General features: G+C 34.4%; 2 protein-coding genes across 5 annotated transcripts; one reads left to right on the top strand and one right to left on the bottom strand.

Moving 5' to 3' along the window:
- The first annotated feature begins 1,856 nt into the window (after positions 1-1,856).
- On the top strand, positions 1,857-18,051 carry LOC132192892 (serine/threonine-protein kinase OSR1). 4 transcript variants are annotated; one of them, XM_059613102.1, is made up of 11 exons: positions 1,857-2,106; positions 10,300-10,491; positions 12,341-12,555; positions 13,180-13,292; positions 13,350-13,600; positions 14,068-14,469; positions 14,613-14,727; positions 14,889-14,987; positions 15,044-15,303; positions 15,387-15,600; positions 16,440-18,051. In XM_059613102.1, exons 1-11 carry the CDS (start codon positions 2,054-2,056, stop codon positions 16,515-16,517), a joined length of 1,992 nt encoding a protein of 663 aa, XP_059469085.1. In that variant the 5' UTR covers positions 1,857-2,053; the 3' UTR covers positions 16,518-18,051. The 4 variants fall into 4 exon arrangements, with proteins under 4 accessions (XP_059469085.1, XP_059469086.1, XP_059469087.1 ...); XM_059613103.1 differs by having other exon boundaries at positions 1,858-2,106; positions 15,387-15,576; XM_059613104.1 differs by lacking the exon at positions 10,300-10,491 and having other exon boundaries at positions 1,858-2,106.
- An 80-nt stretch (positions 18,052-18,131) lies between these two features.
- On the bottom strand, positions 18,132-25,176 carry LOC132192894 (sodium-dependent multivitamin transporter-like). Its single transcript, XM_059613106.1, has 11 exons — positions 24,930-25,176; positions 21,599-21,732; positions 20,622-20,810; positions 20,109-20,263; positions 19,905-20,045; positions 19,435-19,653; positions 19,265-19,383; positions 18,989-19,143; positions 18,713-18,933; positions 18,510-18,610; positions 18,132-18,453 (listed from the first exon to the last, which is right to left on the bottom strand). Exons 1-11 carry the CDS (start codon positions 25,138-25,140, stop codon positions 18,278-18,280), a joined length of 1,821 nt encoding a protein of 606 aa, XP_059469089.1. The 5' UTR covers positions 25,141-25,176; the 3' UTR covers positions 18,132-18,277.
- Positions 25,177-25,459: the final 283 nt, after the last annotated feature.

Raw genomic sequence — 25,459 nt, 5'->3', positions numbered from 1 at the left:
TGTGTTAAAAAGGGGCTGATTAGGGAAGTGATACGCACAATTAGCTAGGAGTGGTTTGCAATTATATCCATGCACTCTGCAATCATTGCAACACAGTGCTAATCACCATATGAACTGCGAATGCACTTCTGATATGTATAAATTATTTCTTAGAGAAAAAAGTTAACAAAAATTAATAAACTCAACACACTTCAGCACTCAATAAAGCTCGATAATTTATAATTTTATACACAAATTTACTCCATCAAATCTTTTAAAAATTTAGAATCAAAGAAATTGTATATTTTTTTTACATTTTTAAGAAATTTATAAGCAAAAATTCCAAATTGATTCATTTGGGCAAACTCACTTACATTATAGAACCACATTAACCATTAAAGTCAGCAACTAATTGCTAATCTTTGGGAAAAATAGGGTATCTCGATTCTAATTTTTACCAATACAATTACACAATTTACCTGCTTTCTTGTTTTTATTAATGCTAAATTTGTGAAAATGCAAATTTATCTTTTATTTTTTATATTCTAAAAATCACAATTTTTGAAACCCTAAAATGAAGGAAATAGATTCTAATTTCATTGATTATTTTTCACAAGACAATGTGCAGAACTTCCGTGAGTGCCATTTGTGTGACATTTTTATGATTGTTGCGAATTGCAGCCAATTACCACAATTGATCTCACACCGGTTTGCGAAGAAGTGGCTCAGTTCTCTCTTTTGTGGCGCGCCGGTTGCATGTTATTGTGCTCGGGGCTGCACAGAGCAGCGCCAGTCCATTTGACCTGGCTAATGAGTTGCCGCCGACGAGATGTGATCTCTCATATCTAGCTGATACTTGCGAGATTATTATGATAATGATCTCGTTATAAAAGTGTTTGCCACAGGCCTGTCTGCGACTACAATTAGAGAGATGACACCGCATCACTCATCAACTTAACTGGCACAATTTTATATATTATACAATATTATAAAAAGTCAAATAATTGTGTAAACAGTGTAAATTACGCAGATATTTTTATAAAGATATTAACTGAATTTGAAAATTTCAGCGAAAATTACAAATATAATTGAATAATTGAATCTAAACTGAGATTAATTTAATAAAAAAAAAAAATGGTAAGATAAACAACAATAGTAATTAATGACATAAATAATCTATAAACATTTTTTTAATTTAAAAGATTACGTTTAATATTCTATAATGTATTATTTGTTTAAATTTAATTATTATAATGCACATTAAAAGACATTTGGTTTAGTTTTTTCTTTTTATTGATATCTCTAAGGTAATATAGAAGATCTTAAAATAACTAGTAAAAAAGATTAAATATATACGCAGAATTTGAGGTTCCAGGGTGATTAAAAGTTGCTACAAAAGTCTTTAAATTTTGGTCTCTACATTAAAAAAAGCCCTAAATCCAAAGTTTCACAGATGCTGCAAATTTTCTTGAGTCCAAGAAATACATATTTGCATATATCTGATCATTTCGCAATACAATAGCCCAGTTTATTTTTCCACACATTATTACAATTACATTGTTCAATGTCTTGTTCAAATATTATTTAAAATTTAAAAAAATATCAACTGTTTAAATGTAATTTTTGCCTTTTAATTTGAAATAGAATTCAATTTTCTCAAAAGCTAAAATTTCTGTCCTCTATACTTTTCGCTATTCATAAATCTGTCCACCTGTCCACGAGTTGCAAATATTCAAATTGGATTTGCGTGCTGGAGACGTGACGGGGGTACATACGTACGAAAGAACTCCTTCTACTCTCGGATCCTGGCGGAGCCCCTACCACCGACCGACCGACGGTTCGGCCGAGTGATTATTGTTTAAGTGATTGAGTAGCCAGTGTTAATTTATCACGACCACGGGACGCAGCTTTGGCCGTGCGAGCGAGCGAGTTTGTCACTGCGGCGTCGTCAAGTCGGACCGAGAGTACTGGAAGAAGTGCCTCGCAATCTGCTTGTTGTCCACGCCCGCTTATTGTTGGCGAGTTAGTTATTTTTCGGGAGCAGCTTTAGTGCAGAGTGACGGGAACGCTCAAAATGTCAGCCTCGACGGAGTTTGTCAACTTTTGTCGCCTGCAGACAAACAACAGGTAATTATTGATTCCACCTTTTCTCACTTTGCTCTCCACCAACATATCATTCGTTGAGAGCTATTTTCGCTCTGGACGGCCCCGTGCAAATTAATTTTGTCTATTCCTAAGTAACATTTTTTCCCATTGAATATAGCAATGATTTACTTCAACTTCGCAAGTACGAAACTTTTTTAAATAAATATTTGTTCAATTTCAATGAAATATTATGTAATGCTGGACAACAAAAATCAAAGTTTAATTAAAATAATATATTATTATGCTTAATGCACTTAAATTTTGAAGCTCAATTTTATTTGTTGCATAATAAATATTAAACATTTAAGAGAAATTATCAGCATTATTCTTAATTTTAAATATAATGTATGCGTTTTAAAGTGGAATGGAAAAACGCTAAGAATATTTAGTTGAAAAATAAAATAAATGAATTTTTACTGAAAATTGGACAATTTTATAATTAATCTAATTTCAATTGTTCTTTTAAACTTAAATCCTGCCGTTTATATTAATCAAAAAAGCATTTATTACATTATAATAAGAAGCTATAGAGCCGATAGATGAATTCAATGAAATATTTTAAGCATTTTAAGAATTACTATTTTTTGTTGTTGTCAAATTGTGAACAATGAATAGAAGTTCTAGAACATTTGGAAAATACATTACACAGAAAAACGTTTGAACAGCTCTAAATAATTTCGTTAAGCACATGATAGGCACGTGCGCAGTTCAAAAACACAAAATCACATCTATTTATAAATTTTTGTTTGTGCAATGGTTATCGGTTCCTTTTTTTCTGGCTTACTGCAGCGATAAGTACAAAGAAAAACAGAAGTACTGCACAGGTGTAAAGAGGAGAATCAACTCCAAATTTTAAAGTTGAATTTTGAGCTGACAAAATTAATTATAAAAGAAAAATATGAAAAATTTAAATTTATTCCCAGAAGATTTCCTGCATTTTTCACGTAAATTTCAATTTTCAATTAAAATCTCTATGAAATTGACGCAGGAATAGTTTTATTGAAGATCATGAAATTGCTATTTAAATTATTAAATTTGCTTTACATAAGTTTGATGTTATGTAACCAGGAATAAGAGCCAACCCGTTTTATAATTAAATTCCATAATTATGTTTTTGTGTGCTAAAAACTGGGCCGTTAACCTTTTTTTTTGTCAATTGTTTTTATTAACTTCATTGAAATTTTACTTACAATTATAAAAAAACATTTTTTAATGAAATTTATAGCCATTTTCATTATAATTAATTGGCCTCTGAAATTTCTTAATTACTCACTGAGTGGAAGAAAGTTATTCAGGTGTGTGAGAGAGGCTGAATCAAAAACCTGCTGGCAGCACAAATAATGAGTCATGCACATGATCTGGACACCGAAAGAAAAATCTCGAGGCAGTCCGCGGTGTGTACGCAAGTACAAAAATTGAGCATGCACCTGTCGTCGCCGGCTGAATAGCCTTTTAATGTGGAATTCGACGGCCTTTGATTGCATCTGGATATGGGCACGCCGTAATTGATTACGAGAGCACTTGCGAGTGAGGACGCACGCTCGTTTGTTTGAGAGTTCGCCTTCACTTAACTGCAGCGCACCCGACAACAAACAAATAACAAACAAACCAATATTAATACAAATGTTTGGATGCATTCCGCGCGCGGTAGCGATTAATTGTTTTCCATTCGGGTGACGTCTCATAATTTATGCCAGTTGAATCGACGCCGTGATGAATTGAAAAATAATTATTGAAAAGCATTGTGTTTTGCTTCTGATTGAAACAAAGGACCCGAGTAGGAAGGCGTTGACTCGCATGATTAGCGGGTTAATTATTTAATTAATTCACGCGTGTGAATGCTCTTTGTCAGAGGGACAAAATCATTAAGATGTAGCGGTTTATTATAAATATAATTTAATAATTTTGATTTAATTTTAAATTTCATTAATGCAGAATCATATTAATCTCATGGAAAATTCAATTTTCTCAAAAATCAACGGTAAATTTTTTTTAAATATTATTGATCATGGATTGTTGAAATGCACTTTAAAATTTTTATTAATTATTAATTTTCCAAAAAGATTATATAATATTTCATATTGATTGCCATTGTTTCAAAGTCTCTAAATAACAAAACTTGTTTTGCTTGGAAAAGTTCCAGATTTTTCTTCAATTGTGTTTTTTTCTTACTTTTCTTTCTTCACCTCTCTTATTTTATATTTCCATGCTGTACAATCAGACTTAATTTCTGGCTTATACCAGAACCGAGAGAGTTCAGGCCGGAGAGTCTATTTATTTTCACACGCGACAGCAGGTTGACGAAGAAGGACAATCGCACACACGCAGCCGTGTTGTTATTGCGTTTGAATGTATATCTAACTTTCCTTTAAAGAGCGCATATTTATTTCTATCTGCGCGCGTTTTACACATATATTAATTTATGCCACTTTATTACAAAAAATAGATGCGTGCGGGCATGGGAATAGCAGTTTAATTGACAACAACGAGACTGATATGAACAGATGTTGTGAAATAAAATGCAGTAACATGCAGGCAAACGCGATAATATGCGTACTTTGAGCTTTAGAATGGGAAATATTAACAATAAAATTTGCATTAAAAATTGTCAATTCGCAACAAAATTTCAAATAATTTCTACAAAAATTAATATTAAAAAACAGCTGACGGAGAAATCTCATAAATCGCTGTAAAATTAATTAATTATAATAATGAATTGCTCCTTTTTTTCAGAGTTAATAAAATCGAAGGAGTTGTTTTCCGTCACGTATTTGCTTTCACCTTAACATGAAGTAAAACCATAATTTTTAGGCATTGTAATTCTATAAAAGTTGGAGTATCAAAATTTTTTTAAACAATAAAATAACATGTTTTATCCTAATTGTAAGACGATTATGAAGGTTTTAAATGATAAATCTATTTCGAGTAGCCAAAATATTGAATTAGTATTGGATTATTTAATGCGATTTGGTCTATAATATCATAAAATACCTAAATTTTAAATCCTAATTGATTATTAAAATAAACAAATGCCTGATTTCAACACAACGCTGGAGGTCAACAATTAACACCACACAAATCAAGGGCAAATACTGGGTTAATATTTTTCATTATCAGCGTGTGTCCAATAATAAAAACGCGATAACCGTGTCTGCGTGTGCGCGCGTATAATCCCCCGGTGTGGTTCATTCATCCATCCGAGTCAAGGGTACATAACAACAAATAAAAGAGTCGGACGAGATTTCAAATGTAGGTTAGTCGCGCGCAGTGCGCAGCAGTCGTTTGTCCAGAGAGATTATTATATTTATTATTAAGCTCAATAATTTTGATTTATCCCGGCCCGCGAGTGCGTTTTAAAATTTAAAACAAAATAAAAAGAGAGATCGCTATCAGCAAGCATAAGTTATTCTTCAAGACACAATGCATACCACGAGTGATTTATATTTTCGCGATTGTTATCGCCCGGCGACGGCGAGCACGTGTGCGAAAATTGCTCGGTTGAACTTGAACGAAAAATCATGAAAATTGGCGGCCAGAGTAAAAATTGTGTATACTTACCTGCGTACATTTATGCAAATGTAGGCCAAGCTTTATGTTGGTAATCGCGCAAATTGGAGTGAGAGCAGTCAAGAGGCCTAATAAAGCGCAGATTAAATTACGCGTGTTATTCAAATTGACTTCCGAGAGAGGGGCGAAATAAATCCAAGAGCAGAGTCTATTTCTGTACGAGCGGGAATGCCGTCAAGCAAGAGTTTTTTTCTCTGGAAATTATCACTAAGGTCAATTCAGCGGAGAAACGATCTGGAGTTTCCCAAGAGAGCTGACCTTTTTTGAAATTGGCACGGAGTGGATGAAGAAAATCGCAATCCAAATTGCTAAATGCTTTTGATCAGACGATTATGAACTTTAGACAAAATATTTAAAACTATTTTAATAATTTTTAATTATAAAATCATCCAAAATCTGGTTATATAAATTATTTACTGATAATTATCCTTCATTTCACAAGAAAGATTTTAAATTTTTTTATATCATGATATAAAAAAGCAGCGATAAAATAATTGAAGGATTTCAAAACTAGATTTTAATATCTCTCTTTGCCATTAATTAAAGTATTGAAGTATCAAATAATACTAATTAATTTTTCACAAATTATTGTAAAATTAATTTGACTAGCAAAAATATTTTGATAAAACTTCTCACATCAAAAAGACACCAACCACCGCAGTGAGCTTCATTAAAATTTTTAATAGAAATTGAATCTTCACTACAGTTTCATTTTTAATTAGATTGCGATTTCTTTTTCTCTGAAAATAAAAACAATCCACGCGATTTGAAATTTTTATGCCAGCAAATTCTTTGAAAACATTAAAAGTTGTGCATTTTGCAAAAATAATGTCATTGTGCATTATTTACAATGAATAATTAAAGTTAAATAAAATATGGACTATATGTTGCAAAATAACAAGCAAACATCAAGTTCGTTTAATTTTCAATTGAGAGAGGTGTCAAAAAGACACACTAGAGGAGGAAAACAAATTAATATCTGTCTCGCCTGCTGATGTAAAACTGACACATTGGAAACAACAGTTGTTGAAAACGCGTTGGCAAATATTCTAGCTGTCCAGGCATTATTTTTCCAATTACAAGGGTGCAAGACTAAAGACTTGCGCCTTGACCTGCTCGTCCGCATAATAATTGGCAATATCTTGGCCTCCAGCTATGCGAGTGCATATCAACATTTTCATTATCGGCTGCACAACGCAGGGCCAGGGACGCTCTCCATTTATTATATTGGGGGCTCGATCCTCTCTGATGAGACGGGCCCATAAAAATAATATACACTTCATTTCATTTATGGCATGTGTCCGCAGGGACTTGCAAAAGGGCCAATCCAACAATGAAACCCTTTTGTGCTCCAGATTGTTTCGCTGATTATTTTCATTTGTCCGCAACCAGAGCGGTCCGATTCGGGTCTGGCTCCGAGGCCTGGATGATCTCGCAATTTGTTCGAGGAAAATGAAGGCTGCTTCATTGAGCTATAAAATTAAATTGATTAGGAAATAATAAAATGGATCAAATTTATCCTATAATTCAATCTCGTGTAAAAATTAAAAAAAGACTAAAGGATTCATCACCAGTTCTATTTAAATTATTATTTTAATTTCTAAGATTTTTACTATTATAATTTTTTTTCCCCAATTCTTCTATAAGAGAAAACAATGAAAATCATCAACATTTTCAAAAATTTACGGTAGCTAGATCAAAAATATTTATCCAAACCCATGAAAACCTAACAGCTCTAAAAAATTTAATGATTGATAGTTTATTAATTTATTTTGCTATTTTAAAATTGTCAGATTTTGAAATGTTTATTTTTGAGTTGTTTCAATGACACTTTTTAAAGATTCACTATGGATAAATTCAAATAAAGTTTTTGCAACAATGGTTGGTTAAAATTTCTAATTGTTTAACAATGATTGCCAAAAATGCCTTCTGTTGTTGTATGTAAAGACTAGATTTCACTAGGGCAATAAGGAGTCCTTAAAGATCGAGAAAATGTTAAATTTCAAGCTATTCCAAATCTTTTTTTTCTTTTTAATTATAATTTGTGAAGTAATTTTTTATTTTTTTAAATAAAGTATCCATATTACTTATGGAAATATTATATGACCGTCATAAATTTATTTTATTAAAACGATGATTTTCTGAAAAGTTTATCATTACGTAACGGAATATTTCCTTTTAGTTGTGTTAATTTTTGTTCAACGTTTTAATAAAAGTATAAAATGAAAACTGACTATTTTCATTTTGTATACAATTTATGGTTGTAAAGCGTAAAAATATTTTGATTCGCAAGGACATGTCAATTTCTTTTCAATAAATATTTGACTCTATTTTGCAACATGTGTGCAAATTATACTTTTTTCCTCATTTGAAGTACCTTGCACACAGAAATCTTGTTCTTGAAAAAGAGAGTCAAGTTTACTATAGGATAATTCAGGGCTATTTTCCAGGCGCCAAATAATTGTGTAATACCAGCTATTGGAATTTCGCTTTCAGCGATAAATGCTGATTTACGAGACGATTTCTCTGCCCCATTTGAAATTTGAATGATCGGCATGCAAATGAACGCAACAACACACGGCGCCATTCTTACAAAACCTGTAATCAGTGCGGATTATGGAGACGTACACGCGTGCCTATATAATTATCGCTCACTTCCTCAAAAAAACCGCAGTCGGCGGCGCCGAGGGAGTTACATGTTTATCTTTCCTTCTTGCTTGTTTACGTTTTTTCTGCAGTTGACGGACGAATGTGCCGTAAATCAAAATAATCACCTCTCTGGCGCCACTTTGATCTAAATCGCGGCTTTTAAATAAATTGATACATTAAGAGACCAGTTTGTGCTCACCAAACCTGTAATCAATTAATTAGAAAAACTGCTTGTACTACAATTTTACAAATATATCTGTTCTAGTTTACAAAGTGTGTATAAACAAACAACTCGTTTTTTTTTTCTTCTTTTTTCGTTATTTATAGGACTGACAGTGAAGGAAATTGATTGCATCAATAAACACAATTCCGGGAATAGCAAAGCGTAACTCTCGGCGCAAAAGGGTTTTTATTACCACATTGGACGCGGCTCATTCTAATTATAATTTTTCGAAGTGCACCTCTATGGAACATTTGCATTATTTTCTCGTCCCCTAATTGCATATTCATGCCGAGGATTGTGCTCCGTCGCTGTCTGCATAATAAAATCCAGCTTGATTTATAAAAGGGCACGTTATTTTCATAATCGAATGCGCGTCACACTCGCTCAAAGCTATAGGTGCATCCACTGGCCCCAGGCCGTTGAAAGAAACGCATCCATATATCCATCTGAGTGTCGAGAAAAGGAATTAAATATTTTATTACACTTCTCGCTCTCGGCACTGCCTTTTACAATTTTCTAACTCGTCTCGCTCGTTCCTTTCGTTCTCGACACATCTCCTTAAAACGCAGTGCATTTGCTTAACGAGAATGATTTACGTTGGCGTAATTGTACGAGAGGATGGACTGGTGTAATTAAAATACACGCGCGTGTAATTTATATAATACACATTGTACATCGTATTCCTTTTAACCGTTGCGAAATCACAGATTAAGTTGATCATGCATAACTTGAGGTATAGATTTTTGTCTGCATAAATTAAACAGCCGTCAATCATCTTAATTATTTATTCTCCATTAAATCAACTTATTATTGTTTATTCCTCACAAATAAAGATAATGCTTGAAATTGGAACTAACTTCATACACCAATCAATTATTTTAATTTTAATTTCAATGAAATTTATTTGGTAATTATCAATATAGTTTAATTTACTTTGTTTTATTTAAGATAAATATAATTGTTCTGTCTCTATAAAATTGGTTAAGCAAAAATAAAAGGTTTGTAAATATAATTTTCGCTGGATTTATTAACAAGTCAACGGTATAAGTACGACAATTTAAAATTCATTAATCATGAGCCATTTGTTTTGAATAAAAACAATTTTCTGCAACGAGGAAAAGCCCGATAGCTTCATTTCCATTTTTATTCATCCTGGTCATCCATGCTAAGATTCAGGTTGAACAAAGGGTTATTATAATTCAAAATTTGCAGAAGCACAGAAATTAATTAATTGAGAAAATCGGATTTTTTTTTAAATTTAAAAGTGTGAAGGTTATAATTTATAACTCATTTGAAGCAGCGTAATTTTTTATTTGCAACTACAGATAGTTTTTTTTTTTTTTAATATTTGCAAGCCAAGGTCTAAACCGCCTCAAATAAAAAGGTGACAGGCTGTAATTACGTCAGATTTATATAATATACCCAATTATACTGTATTACTCTAGCCTGGCGGCCAGGATAGAATATTAATTAATAAACGCTCTTTGTGAAGTACACGATATGGCTCGAGGCGTTTTAGAATATAATTATCATTTTCTAAGCATGATTTATTTTTTGCCATCTTTTTCTCTCCCTAACAATAAGTATTTGATCTGATTTTCTTCGTAACCATAACTTCTCATCCTTTCATTTTCGAATGCTGTACAAAATTGCACCGATTGCACGTGAAGTGAGTCTTTATTTTTCTGGCTAAAAAACTCTCTTTCTTTTTTCTGGTTGGTTTTTCCACAATCTAGCTCGCCGGGCGTCGTTGGTGGTGGTGCCACTACTATTCCAGTGCAGATCCCTAAAAATCCGGTGTCGGTGGCGAGGGCCCGCGCCAGGGCCCATGCCCCCCTTGGATACACTAACAGCCACCCGCTCACCAGGGGCCCCAGTTTTCAAGAGAACTCGGGCATTTTGGCCCACCTCACGGTGGGCAGACACAGGTAACAAAAATATCAATGTTCAAAGCAGGCGATAATTTGTTTAACACGGCGCTAATTATGTACTGTGCAAAAAAATCACTAACAAGGACTGTGACTAATTTTCAACCAAATTTAATTTAAACATTTAACCCTTCTGAAATTAAAATATTCATACCCATCTGATATCAAATTTTGAAAACTTTTGAGCATGTTGTTGATTGAAAATGTTATTGATACAGTTATATAAACTAATTATTTAAAAAAAAAAAATTAAAATTCATGAAAATTAAAACATGAAAGTAAACACTTTAACTGAAAAATAATTACATATGTAGAGTCATTTTATCAAAATGTATGAAAAAATTGCAGGATGTAATAGGCAATTAGAAGAAGCCATCAGAAGTAAAAAAATATGGCGCGTAAAATTAAAGAACAATCTCGATACATTAAATATTTTCCCCGAGGAAACCAAAAAATTGTTCCCTTTTTTAGCCGAGTTGCATGCGCCTAGAATATTTGATGCAATTTTATCTCTCGGCGCGGGTCCGCCGCGAGGGAACCAAAATTTTATGACACGGCCGCACTGCCGACGAGCGACACACACAAACCAACTTTGCATTATAATCAGAAGGATACATAGTTGCGTAATCACCCGTCACGAGGCAACGCAAAAAGGTAAACACACACGCGATACTCTCGGCAGAAAATAAAAATTCAAACAGAAACGCAAAATGCTCTCGGAATAAAGCATCGTCCAGAGATAAGTAAGGAAATATATAGCGCACAAATTTTGACTAGTGAGAATTTCGTAAGTAAAAAAAATTCTTGATACCTTTTAAAAATAGTAAATAATGGAAAAAGTGAAATAGCAAATTTTGGATGCACATGTATTTCAATATTTCGTAAACTTCATATATACAATTCATGTCATGACCTATATTTGCCTCACCTTTAAAATAGTTTAATATTTGAAAGTCTAATTTTTTATTGATTAAAGGTTCTTATTTCATAATGAAGTCATTAATTTCGATTAATTTTTTTTAACGTCACAATTTTCAGCTCTAGTGTAATTTCTGTGTTCATCAATTGGCTCTATCCATAGCTAAAATATTAAATGTTGGGTCATTTTTTTGTTTGCTTTTGTTGATTTCGTTTTCATACTAGTTATTAATACTAAATCCAGTAATTTGTTTCATTTTAACTGTCAGCTATATTATGGAGAGAATATTATAGAATAGATGAACGGATATAGCTTACAATGCAAATTCATATCATCATCATCAGTGCAATAAAGTGTTGTAAAAAGTTGTGATATCCTGTTTTCTCTTTTATGTTCAGCTTTAAACATGTAACGCTATATTGCTCTAATGAAGATTAACACATTAATTTAAAAAATTTATGAAGATCAAGTGCACAAATTATTTAATAATTCTGAAGCATTTTATAATTTTTTTATTTTTAGTTTCTTTGTATTTTTTCAAAACAGAAAATTTGATATTTTTATTTTTTTTTTCGTTAAAAACTTTATTAAATAAGTCTTGTTTGTTATTTGTAATTATTAGTAATTAGTTCAAATTAGCGGAAAATTAATCGTGACGTACAATTAAATGAATTAAATGTTTACAAAAAATATGCTTATAATTAAGGTCCGCTCATCAGGAAAATTTGATTGTTGCTGATGCGCGGACCTTGCTTTAATATTTAGTGTGATAATTATATAATTAAATAACTGTGTCTTTGCCTTTAACAATTGAAAAATGACAAAATAAGTTGTTAATTTCACGTAAGCTTATTTTGAATTGAAATTATTTATTTTCAATTATTTGTTCTTTTTGTTTGATGTATGTAATTAGAGCAATTAATTTTGCAGGAAAATCTCACCGGGGGTGGTGCAGCCGGGCTCGCCGGGGATCTTCCGGCGCAAGTCGTCGACGGGCGCTGAGTTGGCCTTTCCCGCGCCAAAGTCGCGCCCCCGCCCGAGCGTCGGCGACATTCTAGCAACGAAAATGGCGCAGTCGGGAGCTGGTGCGACCGGCCTTGGGTGGCCTAATACCAAGGAAGACTACGAGCTGAAGGAAGTGATCGGTGAGCAGCGCCGACCCTGACCCTCGCTGGTGCTGAGGCTCGGCGGCGCCGCCGCCTCGGCGCCCGTTTTCGTCGCTGGCCCCGTCAATCCCGGGGCAAAGTCGGGCTCGCCGTTCTCGGGGTGCCGGCGCCGATCGGCCCGTTCGGTGCTCAAACTCGGCTCTTGCCGCATGACGTTCGGCCCGAATGTTCCGAGAACCCTCCAGGTTCAAGGTCGGCGAGTTTGGCCGCGACCTGGGGGCGCAAACCCTTCCGGGAAGCACCGGGAGTGGGGTGTGACACCCACGTGAACACGCCTCCCCCGGCAAAACCTCTCGAAGAATTTAAAAATTCGCTTTGTTTTTATTTTTTCCCTAATTGTGGCACGATTCCATTTAAAATTCAAAGAACTTTTAAATAAATTGGTTTATTTTCGTTTCAAAAATCACTTTCTGGTGTTGAGTTTAATTAATTTGAATTAATTCTGATTCGTGTAAAAATTAAAAAAAATTACAAATGCCACGCCCCTCTCAAAATTCTTTAATGTGAAGAAAAAGGTTAAAACCATTTCCCATGGTATATTATTTACTTTAATTAAATATTGCAATTTTTATGTGAATTATTTACATTAACTTACAATTTTAGGTGTCGGAGCAACGGCTGTGGTTCACGGGGCCTTCTGCAAGCCTCGCCAAGAAAAATGTGCCATAAAACGGATAAATTTGGAAAAATGGAACACCAGCATGGACGAACTTCTAGTACGGTTATCCTTCTCGTCCAGAAATCTCTAGTCTAAAAATTCGTTTTTATTGCAGAAAGAAATTCAAGCAATGTCTTCGTGCAACCACGAAAACGTGGTCACCTACTACACAAGTTTTGTGGTTCGCGAGGAGCTTTGGCTAGTTCTGCGACTTTTGGAGGGTGGCTCGTTGTTGGACATAATCAAGCACAAGATGAAGGCTAGCAATTGCAAGCACGGAGTGTTTGACGAGTCCACCATCGCCACCGTCCTCAAAGAGGTTCTCAAGGGCCTCGAGTACTTCCACAGCAACGGACAGATTCACAGGTTTGCTGAAATTTATTTTGTGTCCATTAACATTATTGTTTTGTCCTTGTTTGTGCTCAATTTATTATTATTCCTTATATTAAAGCGTATGTTTTCTTTCAAATTTTTATGTATAATTATCCTTAAATTTCAAGACGATTTAGATTTTTTTTTAAATAAATGTATTAAATCGCCTATTTTTAAGAGATCCTATTTCCATTGAGAGATAAATTTTATTTCAAAATTGTTTAAAGCAGGTTTAAATTTTGAAATTTTTAAACTTTTTTATGTACTTATTGAATTTTGATAATTATTAAAAATGAATGCCAGATGCTCTAACAAGAAAAAGAAAAACTTACGTTATTGTTAGTTCGAAAATTATTCATGAAAAATGGTAATTGTACAAATTCTTTTTCAATATAAGAAACACAATAAGCATCCTGCTCTTTCAAGCAACAACTATTTTTAATCAATCAATTTAATTGCAGAGATGTCAAAGCCGGCAACATCCTGCTCGGTGAAGACGGAACAGTCCAGATCGCTGACTTCGGAGTCAGCGCCTGGTTGGCCACAGGTCGCGACCTTTCTCGACAGAAGGTGCGTCACACCTTCGTGGGCACCCCCTGCTGGATGGCCCCTGAGGTGATGGAGCAGGACCACGGCTATGACTTCAAGGCCGACATCTGGTCTTTCGGCATCACGGCCATTGAGATGGCCACCGGCACTGCTCCCTATCACAAATACCCGCCCATGAAAGTGCTCATGCTCACCCTGCAAAACGATCCGCCCACTCTGGACACCGGTGCTGAGGAGAAGGACCAGTACAAGGCGTACGGCAAGACCTTCCGGAAAATGATCATTGATTGTCTGCAAAAGGATCCCTCAAAAAGGTGAAATTTGTTGAAAAACTATTGCAAGCTTATGATATGTGTAAAAAAATAATTATTTTATCATTTTCAAATAAAATCCCAATGGTGCCCAAACTTAAAAATTGAGCCACCTCTTAACTGATGATTATGTTTTTCGTTTGCAGACCTTCGGCAACAGAACTTCTGAAGCATCCGTTTTTCAAAAAGTCTAAAGATAGGAAATTCCTGCAACAGACGCTAGTGGTCATGGGGCCTAGTATTGAAACCAGATCACAAAAGGTATGGAAATATTTTTTTTATAATTTTTACCTACGTGTTTATTGAAATGTAATTGTCAATTTTGAGAAAGAAAATTATATTATAGTGATTGCAATTGATAATTTTACTGTTTTCATAATTTCATGTTTTTTCTCTTCTAATAACTCAAATGAATTTCTCAGGCTTCCAAACGACAGCCAGGAACATCAGGTAGACTTCACAGAACCGTAACCGGAGAATGGGTTTGGTCAGACGATGAAGAGGCAGTTTCCTCTCAGGAGGTAAAGCTCTAAGTTATCTTAAAATTTTACACATTAAATCTTCCTTTGTTTGACAGGAATCTGACGAGGAAACTCACTCGCAGAAAGAAAAGCCGATGAACCTTTTGTTGCACCAAGGATCGTCGGGAAGTGAAGAAGAACTGGCCGAGAGCAAGGGTGACACTGTCGTCAATAATACTGCACCTGCGGTCGCCCAAAACAACAGCACCACCAGCTCCACCGGCTCTGGTCCTGTTCAACCTTCAGAAGGTCAAACCGTCACCATCGCCCCTTCACCTAACAATGCCTTGCCCATCAACTTGGTACTTAGAATGAGGTATAATCCTAAATTTTTTACTATTTTCATTCTTAATTTTGTATTTTATTTTCACTGTAAAATAATGTGTTTATTTTGAACAGGAATTCAAAAAGAGAGCTGAATGACATCCGATTCGAGTTCGCAGTGGGTAAGGACAGTGCGGAAGGCATAGCCTCGGAACTCGTCAGCGCGGGTCTGGTGGACGGCCATGACATGGTAGCGATAGCGGCCAATCTGCAAAAGCTAATTGACCACACGTCCGCCAACAACAAGAACGTCACCTTCCCATTAGTGAGTTACCAGATGGCGCAGGCAGTACGTACCACATTTGACAGATCAAGCATGTGTCGTTAACAATCTGCAAGGTCCCCTTTAAGTGTCCCTCGGCATGGTTTCAGTGTTCATTTTTTGTGTTTATAACTTGCCAAGTAGAAAGGAACTGAAAAGCTCATTTTTTACAAATTGACTTTTAATTTAAAAAAAAATGGGTTTATTAAATTTTGCAATCTCCAAACAAGATACTTTTGATTAGACACAGACACTCAATATTCCTTTTTGTAAAAGAAAAATTTAGAATAAGTCTTGAAATGTTAAGTTATTCTTTATGATTTCTGTAAACAATAGTTCATTTAAATTATTGATTTTAGATCTCTTTAAGTGACACTTGCAAAAAATGACATTGCTATTATTATTATTATTATCATTATTATTTTTGAATTGAATTCTTTTCTTAAAACCTAGTAAATTAATTTGTGGGTTTGGAAGTTCCCATCTGCTGTGATAATTTTTTAAATTTTCTTTAATCTACCTTTTTGGCGTTTTCGCATCCCAAGCCTCCCTCGTAAACCCTTTTTAAGTGTTTTATTGCAGATTACAGGCCACATGAACTTGTTTTACTGTGATGTGTGTATGTATGTATAAATTAACAAAGTCCCTAACTTAATTCAGAAAAAAAATAATAGTGAGCTTAATAGTTTTAGATTTTCTGCCGTGCTTTTTCAGCATAATAATTTCTATTTCTACTCTCTTATACCAGCACATCTTTTCTATTTGTGATCCTCTGCACTTTATTGTTTGTTTTTTTTTTAGTTTTTTCCTGCCAAAAACTCCAATTCTACCCTTTCTCATAGAGAAATATGTGTATTCATTTGCAGAGTTCTGGAACAAATCCGCTGGAGATACCTGACGAGAAAACCTTGGTAGGATTTGCGCAAATCTCAATCACCGACTAGCTAGAGCTGACCAACCAGGCACGTAGGAGGTTTCACTTAGCAAGTGGCACAAAATTGAAATGAGACGCGGCTGTAAATTGGCATAAATTATTGTACCGACTTTATGTAGAAATTTAATGAAAAGAAAAAAAGGACGGCAGGCTTGAGCAGAACGATTCGTTAGCGGTTAGAAGAGTATTTAATAACCTCCAATAGACTTACTTAGTCTTTCCGAATAGGAAGAAATTTAAACGTTGATTCGCCTCAAAAAAAGTAAAGTGACCAAAACAAGTGCACCTATAAAGTCAAGGGTATTTATTGCTTAGAACACAGCTGAAAATCAAATTCATCAAAAAAATATCTTTCATAAAAGAGTTTAAAAAATTGGTCCCTTTGTAATGAATAAGAATCGCAAAATGCTAATTGTGTTGGCTGACGAGCCTCGCCCCGAAGTAGTGTTGGATTGTAAATAAGCGTAATAAGTGATAATCAACGGTGCTGTAATTTAGACTTAACGAATCGAGAGATAAGTCGTCCTTCCTGTCTTTATGTTTCTGATATTAACAATCGGTTTTCCTTCGACTTATGTTATTTCGGCAAAACCCCAAACTAGTATTAATATAATTATTTTTCTTCAAAATAATTGCCATATTAGGTGTCACTTTTGTAGTTGATTATTTATTGAAATATGTGATTGCCGAAGCATTAGAAAACATCACACACATTCTACTTTCCTCGTTTTATGATTTTCCTAGCTGCTCCTGTTTTTTTCCGGAAAAATCCGGGTCAAAAGTGGAATCATCTGAGATAATTTTTGTCTAGCGAGGAAATTGATGCGTATTCAGAGCAATTCTATATTTTTAAATGAGAAAAATTGAATGTTTTATAAACTCAATGGAAAAAGTCTCAAACCGTCAGCTAGTTGTATACTATGATGAACGTTTTCTTATCGCGCTGCTTTTCACGTTGAAAATTGAAATATATAAATTGCTGGTTTTCTTTTTGAACTAGCCAAAATTTTTAGTTGCTGTATAGCTGTTAGAAATTTGTCATCAAAAAAGAAAAACTCGCCGATTTTTCAGTGGAGGCGTCAAAACATATCGGTAGAGAATCCAACGCTTTAAGTCTTAGGGATTGCATTTCCTGTTTGTATTCAGGATGAAGTTTTTAATTCATTTATGTACTATATCATGATTTTGAATTTATATTATATATTTGTCGGCCGAGGAAATTATTTAATTTGTTACCATTCTTTTTGAGACAAACTCGTGATTTTAAACGGCATATATTTAATTAAACAATTATACAGAGCTACTGTCGGACCGGAACTACTCGCGATCCTATTTAAGAAGTGTTACACTGGTTTCTAAAAAGAATTAAAGATTATTTAAATTGCATTATTATTCTTGATAATATTTGAGCGGTCACGTGGCTTAATGAAAAAGAAGTTCCGATTTTTAGATATTTATGTCATTGATTGTGTAATTATTATTATTGTGTAACTTTATTCAGAATACATTCTTTATTATTATTAATTGAATAAAATTGCAGATCGAAACAAGCTTCTTTTATTTCAAAGTTATTATAATAATAATAAAAGTTCCTAAAAATTCTTCTGATGTTTTTTTTTTTTTTGGAAAAAAATATTTTATAATTAAGTCTCATTTTATTATAAAACTATATACAGTTCACGTTAGAGAAAAAACTTGAAAATTAAATAATAAATCATTTTTACAAATTAAATACCAAATTGTACAAGTCCAGAAATAAATAACCCTTCCCTAAAGTTCTGAGGATAGAGTGTAAGAGGAACATTTGCACTTTGCATCCTTGGGTCCATCAAACTTGGGCTTGATTCCGTAGTTGCTTTTCTCCTTCCTCTCCTCATCAGAAACCACAAATCGCTGGACCAGGGGGTGCAGTAGAGAGACATCAGGAGTTTCATCAACGCAAAAAGCTTAAAAAAATTGATGCTTATTCCTGTTCCAGAAAATACATATTTTATGAAAATACCTGTAAGTGTGCTGATCACAAATCCTATTATCACAGTAACAAAACAGGATATGGTTCCGTAGTAAAGATACGAGACGGTGAAAAGCTTCTCTGGCCAGTCACTGTAAAAAGGGCAAAATTAACGCCCCTGCTGAGATAATGGTAGGCAACCTGCCTGACTCGGAAGTCTTGCAAAAAGCCTACCTTTTGAAATTTGTACTTACAGATCAGTTTGAACGGGTGTGGCGGGCGTGTAGGAGTACTTGGCGCCCGGGAAGTGGCTGCTCAGAGTTTTGTTGTCGCCGAAGGAAGATTCGAACCAGAGTTCGTCGGAACAGTCTTGATCGGAGAGCGGCAGATATGGTGGTTTGGCGGTCAGACCGAGCGATCCGTAGGTGATCCACAATGAGAGAGCGTGGCCACACAACATGCCCAGAATGGCACCCTGAGAGAAATAAATTTATCTTTATGCATTAAAAAAATTGAATTTAAAATTTTACGTATTTATTGGCCCACGGGATGAAAAGGGCAAGAAGAAAAACGCCGAGCAGAGGGCCCTGAACTGCACCGACCACAGTGAAGGTTGTTTGAATGAGCCCGGATATGTTGCTGACCAAAAAGCCAAGACCGATCATCAGAAAACCAAAAACGAAACCTAGAAAATAATTCCAAAATCATTTATTTCTATATTACTAATAGAAAAAACGGTAAATTTTTATAATCCGCAAAACTTGCAAAATTTGATAATCTTTAAAACATTTTAATTTTTTTTTTACCAAGAGATTTAGTAATGTTCAACTGAGACTGTTCATCTTTTTGGCTGAAGTAGGTGAACTGGCTGAAAATGTCCTGCCAAACCACGGCAGAAATAGAGTTCAGCAGAGACGAAACGGAGCTAAGAATTTTAATTATTATTTCATTAATTTTCTATTTAAACTTTTCGTACCTCAAGGCTCCGCTTACGAGACTGGCGACGAAAAGTCCCAACAGTCCAGGGGTATCAGCAAAGTAGCGCAGAACAAAATACGGTACGATGGCGTCCTTGTCCTTGATGTGTCCGGTGAGGACTGGATCGCAGTTGGCGTAAACGGCGAAAACCACCGCGCCCGCGATCCAACCCAAGCTGACCATGAATGTCAGCAGGGGAATGTTCAGCAGTAAAGTCCTGGCAAAAAAATTCACAAATAAATAATAAATATCCATTTTTTTTTTTAATTAAAAAGTTGTATAGAATGTTAGAAACGATTGCAAAATATTGTAGAAAATAATTTTTAAGGTTTTTTATTATTTTTTTGTCAGTTTAGTACATTTTATTTAAAGTGAATTTTATTTGTAAAAAGTTTCCTTTTTTATTTTGTGTATAATGAAAATTAATAATTTAAATTTTGAATATTTTAATTACATAATGCAACTTACCAAATTGCGCTCTTCAAGCTAGACGTGCTGCAATACCTCTGGACGGCGGTCTGCTGGCAGCCGAAGGTGGCGATGGTATTGAAAGTTGAGCCGATCATGCAAATCATGGTCGTGTGCCTCAAAAAGGGATTAGGGTCCATGCTAAAAAGGTTCACAAATCAAATTTTCCTTTATCTCCATTTAATTAATAAAAAATTGGCCTACTTGAAAAAATCGAGCCGGCCTCTTTCGCCGCTGATTCTGAAAGCTTCTGTCAAACCGCCAACCTTCAAGGCCCCAACACCGATGATGGCCAGGAGACCACCCAACATTAGAATGCCTTGCAGAACATCTGTCCACACAACGGCCCGCAAACCACCCTAATAGAAAATAATTTAAAACAAAAATAGTATTATAATATAACTCTTTTTTTTATTGATGTTTAATAATTACTTTTAAACCTTATTAAAACAAAGCATAATATTAAAATATCAATGAAACTAAAGATGTAAGCTAAAATGTTACAATTTTAGCTATAAAGATTAATAATGAATTAAAGAAGTACAAATACTATTAAATTTTAATTTAAAAATAAATAAAATTTATAAAAAGTTACAGACAAATTTAATATTTTTCTTCTCAAAATTAGTTGAGTAATCCTGGCAAATAGATCATTTTTTTTTTTAAATAATCTCAATTTTCCAAAATATTGAATGAAAATAACTTCAAATAACTCACAACAGCGGTGTAAACGGTGCCGATCAGTCCGATTCCGACCATTGAAACCCAGTGCGGGAATCCTGCAACGGTGTTCAGGGCAATGGATGGCGCAAAGACGACCACCCCTAGGTACAGCATGGATTGCAAGCTGAAGGTCAGCGAGGCCATCAACCGGATCAGGTAGTTGTTGAACCGCAACTCTAAGTACTGCCATTAAACAACAAATTATTGCGACACATATAATTTTCACACACAATTAAAATCAAATCTGGGGCATTCTTGGGACTGCTAATGTCCAGAGAGCGGCGATTTCACGCTGACAAAAAAAAGAGAAGCGTGCAGAATCGCATAAAAATAGCCCGAGGCCAGGAACAAAATGTGCTTCGGGACGAGATAAAAAAGAACTGCTGTTATTATCACTTGCTCAACTTTCCGCCAATCGATTTGAGAAAGTATGGTACTTTTTATTCAGCCGCAAAATAACAATCTGCGTGGGAATATTTTTTCAGCACCACTATTCTTGTGAACCTTCGATTTATAAATGGAGCGTGTAGAAATTATATTTTTTTAAAGAAAATGATTGGTCATTTTTTTAAATTTTATACTTTTTCAACTTTTGATGTTGGAGTTTTTTTTAATGTAAATTTTTGTAATGAATAGATAAAAGAATTAATTAAAAGACACTTATAAAAATATTAAATCGGAATTTTAGGTGGCTTTTCCTATTATTCATATATTTTTGTAAATTAATTCAATTAATTTAGGAACGCCTTGGGGGACAAGAGTTCAAAGTCTGCGGTCAACAACATTATCATTGTTAATTTGAGACAGTGCGCGAGGTAGACTTCTCGATTCACTTTCTCCTCCAAACCGCTCAATCAGGAAAAGTTGTCGACATTTAAAGTGTGGTGTGTGATCTCGTATCTCTCAACAGGTTTAAAATTATATCACATTCCCATAAGGAATTATTTTCGCATAGCAGGTAAAAAATTTACCTCGTAAGCAGAGGTGAGCTTCAGTTTGTAAAAGGTCGGAATGAAGATGTAGGCGATCAAGGGAAACGCGATTATGTTGCTGTACATGCCCTCCCAAAGGGCAGACCCGTGGTAGCTGAACTCCGCAGGTACACCTGTTCAAAATAACAAACATTTTTTAAATTTGAACAAATTTAATTTAGCATTAACAAATCAGCAAGGAAAAAATATTATGCAGATTCAATGAGTGCTTTTGTTTTGTTCTCTATTATATTCTTGTTTTTCTCTTTCTTGTAATCGTTCAAATTTGTAACAATGAATTTATGGATTACTGGGATAATATAATAATTATTCATTTGGATTCGTTCATACCTTTGGCAAAAGAAAAAGATAGCTCCAATTAAGGATCATCTCCGTGTCCTTTGATCTTATTCAAATATCCAGAACCATAAAAACTTAGCCTGGCTGAACCAAAAACATTTTTACAGCATGTTTGTAAGTAATTTGACCATTAGTTTATTCATTTTACTACATTATCGTAATTTTTTCATCAATGCTAAACGTTTAGCTTAATTTCGCAACTGTTATAATGTGCTGGTTCTCTTGCCAAAGCAGTTTGCAAAAGATAAAAGCGCATTTTGCATAATGATGAGTTTTGCAATTTGCATCTCATCCCACGATAGGAGAGAAAAGCTATAAGCACGCTTCCAGAGTGCGAGTTCATTCGCGGCTAATCTAACCATTCTTGAGCTTTTATCATGATGTAGAAAGTAAGCAAGCGTGTAGTGCCGAGTGCTCGTTGTTCGACAAACAATAAATCACTACGCTCCGAGCGATACATAGAGACGCGATCGTTACAAAAGAGAGCTGCTGGCTAGAGTCGAACGTTGCAAATGCAATATTGTATAATAATGCAAAAGCTCCAGTCATTGACAATTGTAAATTTGACGCAATCGAGTCAAACCAAACTGGAAAAAGAAATTTTTAAGACGGTAGATTAGTTTTCTATTATTTGAAAGGTTTTTATTTTTTATTAATCTATAGTCAAACTTTTTCTTAAAATTTCTTAATTACCTGTTTTATTTTTAAATTTTGATTGTAAACTTTTGTGAAAGAGAAATTATTATTTTTAATCTTTTGTGATTAATTATGCATAGAAAAATTATAAAAAAATAACATTAATTTCATAATTAAATTAATTTATCAAGAAAGAGATGAATTAAAAAGAATTAACTTCATCGTGATTATTTGACGTGAGTAATTAAACTTGATGATGTTTGTATTATAATTATTCTAGGTGACAAAAGTGCGTACAGAGCAGGGACTAATCGTTGACCTAAAAACTTGACTTCTTCTTGCAGTTGATATAAATTAGCTGCGTTCAACTTTCAACTATACACGGTTGACGGTTGCATTGACGATAAAACTAATTTATCTCCACGCGAGTGACACACTCCTTGTCCCTTAAATGGAGATTCTTACTTCTTTGAGATAAACAGATTTGTGCAATTGTTACATTAGATGTCAAAAAAATAAACGGCATAAAAATAAAAATGTTCTTGTATTTCTGGTTTTTGTTGCTTTTGTGCCAAGTGGTGATTCATTAATTAATTAATCGTTAGGAAGCAAAACATCCCCAAGGTTGCTGGAATGAGTGATGTCTTGATTCAAACTGTAGATAATTTTATAATTTACTTTTGATATTGTACTTCGCCGCATGAAGCTCACACTGTAAGATATAAAATGAGCAAATTTTGTTTTATAAATTTTATATAATTCTTCAAATTTTTGTAAGTGTAGGCGTTCGTTTTTTAATTAAAATTATGATTTTTTTCTAGACTCATGAAGTTAAGATTGTGGGTCATTAAAACATTAAAAATTAGTTTCATCATCAAAAGTCATAATTTTGGTGTATTATTTGAAGCCAAGTTTTTCTCGCGCACAGTTTTAGTGATAAACGACGTAAAATCCTCTTAAAATTTTTATATAGTATTCATAACTAATAACGTCTTGCAACTATAATTTTCTTTCTCAGATAATTGTTAGTGTGCGTGTGTTTTTTCTGTTCAAATTAGTGTAGAGTAGTGTTTTTTTCTGTCAAAATTCGTGTCTCTCACATTCCTTAAATGATGAAATTAAATTTTATTTTCCTGTTTGATATATGAACATGCTACATGCTATTAGTCTTTATTATTCAAGTTAGGTACAGGAAAAAATTTTACACTTGCTGAAGAAAAATGTTCTGGATTTTAAAGTGTACGAGAAAGTTAAGACTTGCTTGACAAATATGGTACTTTTTTGGCGTAAAAGTTTTCAGTTCGTGTTTAATTTCTCTCTGCAATCTTTTAAGGAAGCAAATATTCAGAGATTGAAAGAAAGGTCATTTATTTTTAATTCCGCTTTCTTAAAAAATTCAAATCAATTCAAGGAAATAATTGCCCACTTTATAATTTTTTAGCATTTTTGTATACAGTACTACAATTACTGCGAATTAATTTTAAATAAGTTCAGAATAAATAAATAAAAATATTATCTTTTGAGAAAATAAATAAATTATTCATTAGACTTTGGGAATACCAAGGAAAGACCTCTGTTAAAATTGTCAGTGACATTGGAGCTCCTCTTCAGCAGCACTGATTGTTGCCGAGTTCAAGACTTTTTATTTTTTGTGCGTGACATTGACTGAGACGCTTCTGTGATTTTCGCCTTTGTCTGCTAACACACTGCGTATATTTATATAGTAGCAATTATTTAGCACAGGGTGCTTTATTATTTTGATTCCGACACGTAATCATCGCTAGGGACGCAGCAATGTGTGTCCGCAAAAGCCATTGTTTGCATTGTGTGCAGACGCGCGTGGATTTACATCCGATTGAGGAAAGAGACGAGCAGAAATAAGTAACTAAGTATTTAAGACTGAAAATGAGAGACGAAGACGACTCTTTGCTAAGGTCACATGGATGTGAAAAGAGCTAATTTTTTATTACATTATACGAGAATTGTACACAAGGAAGTGGAATTGAAAGGAAAAAGATGAGACGACTGATAAATATTTTTTTAAGCCTTAAATAATTACATTGTGAGAGAAAACCTTACATTTCTGTTGATTTTTCACATGCTTGCTTTTCCTTAATCATATTTAATAATTGTATAAAAATGAACAAAAAATGCCTAATGACACTTAGTAAGTTATGCTCTGGTGGAACTTAAAATAGTAGATTTAAGGAAACCAAAAAAAAACATAACATTAAAATAATGCTATGGTTCCTTTAACCATTTCATATTTTTGAAACTGTTTACTGTTTACATCCTCTTTTACTTTGAAATTAACGTGATTTGTATGAAAACTGACCTAGAATGAGAATAGCCGAAATATAACTGGCGAGCAGCGAGATGGCCGTGGGGATGAGGGGCATGCTTCGGCCGCCGACGAGGTAGTCGGCCGTCGACTTTTGTCGGCGGAAGATGGCGTGGTAGACCCCGATGCCGAGGGAGCCGCCGAGGAGGGCAACCAGCACGACGAAGTCGACGGCGGTCATGCCCGCGAGAGGTTCTGCTGCCATGCTGCTGCTGTGGCTGGGTCGAGGCGCCAACTGACTCCGTAGGTCGGACACCCATGCAACGACACCTGCCACTTTTACTCTCGGTGCTCGCGCAGAAAACCTATGGAGGTTAAGGTCGCCAATCAAAAGACACTCCGCGCGCTGAATTATGCATAAATTTCGCTATTGTGCGCGCGAAGAGAATCAACATTTATATGATATTAGGTGATTATATATCGCAACTGTACAAGTGAATAATTTGTATTATTCCTCAATCATTCAATTTAAATAAATTTGTCGACGTTGCATATAATAGTCTCGCAAAGCGGAAAAGTTTAAT

Source organism: Neocloeon triangulifer, unplaced genomic scaffold (assembly GCF_031216515.1).
Source record: "Neocloeon triangulifer isolate White Clay Creek 2 clone unplaced genomic scaffold, ASM3121651v1 ptg000003l, whole genome shotgun sequence".
Taxonomy (NCBI): Eukaryota; Metazoa; Arthropoda; class Insecta; order Ephemeroptera; family Baetidae; genus Neocloeon; species Neocloeon triangulifer.
The sequence above is the reverse complement of the archived record's forward strand: the minus strand, read 5'-3'. Positions and strand labels throughout refer to the sequence as shown.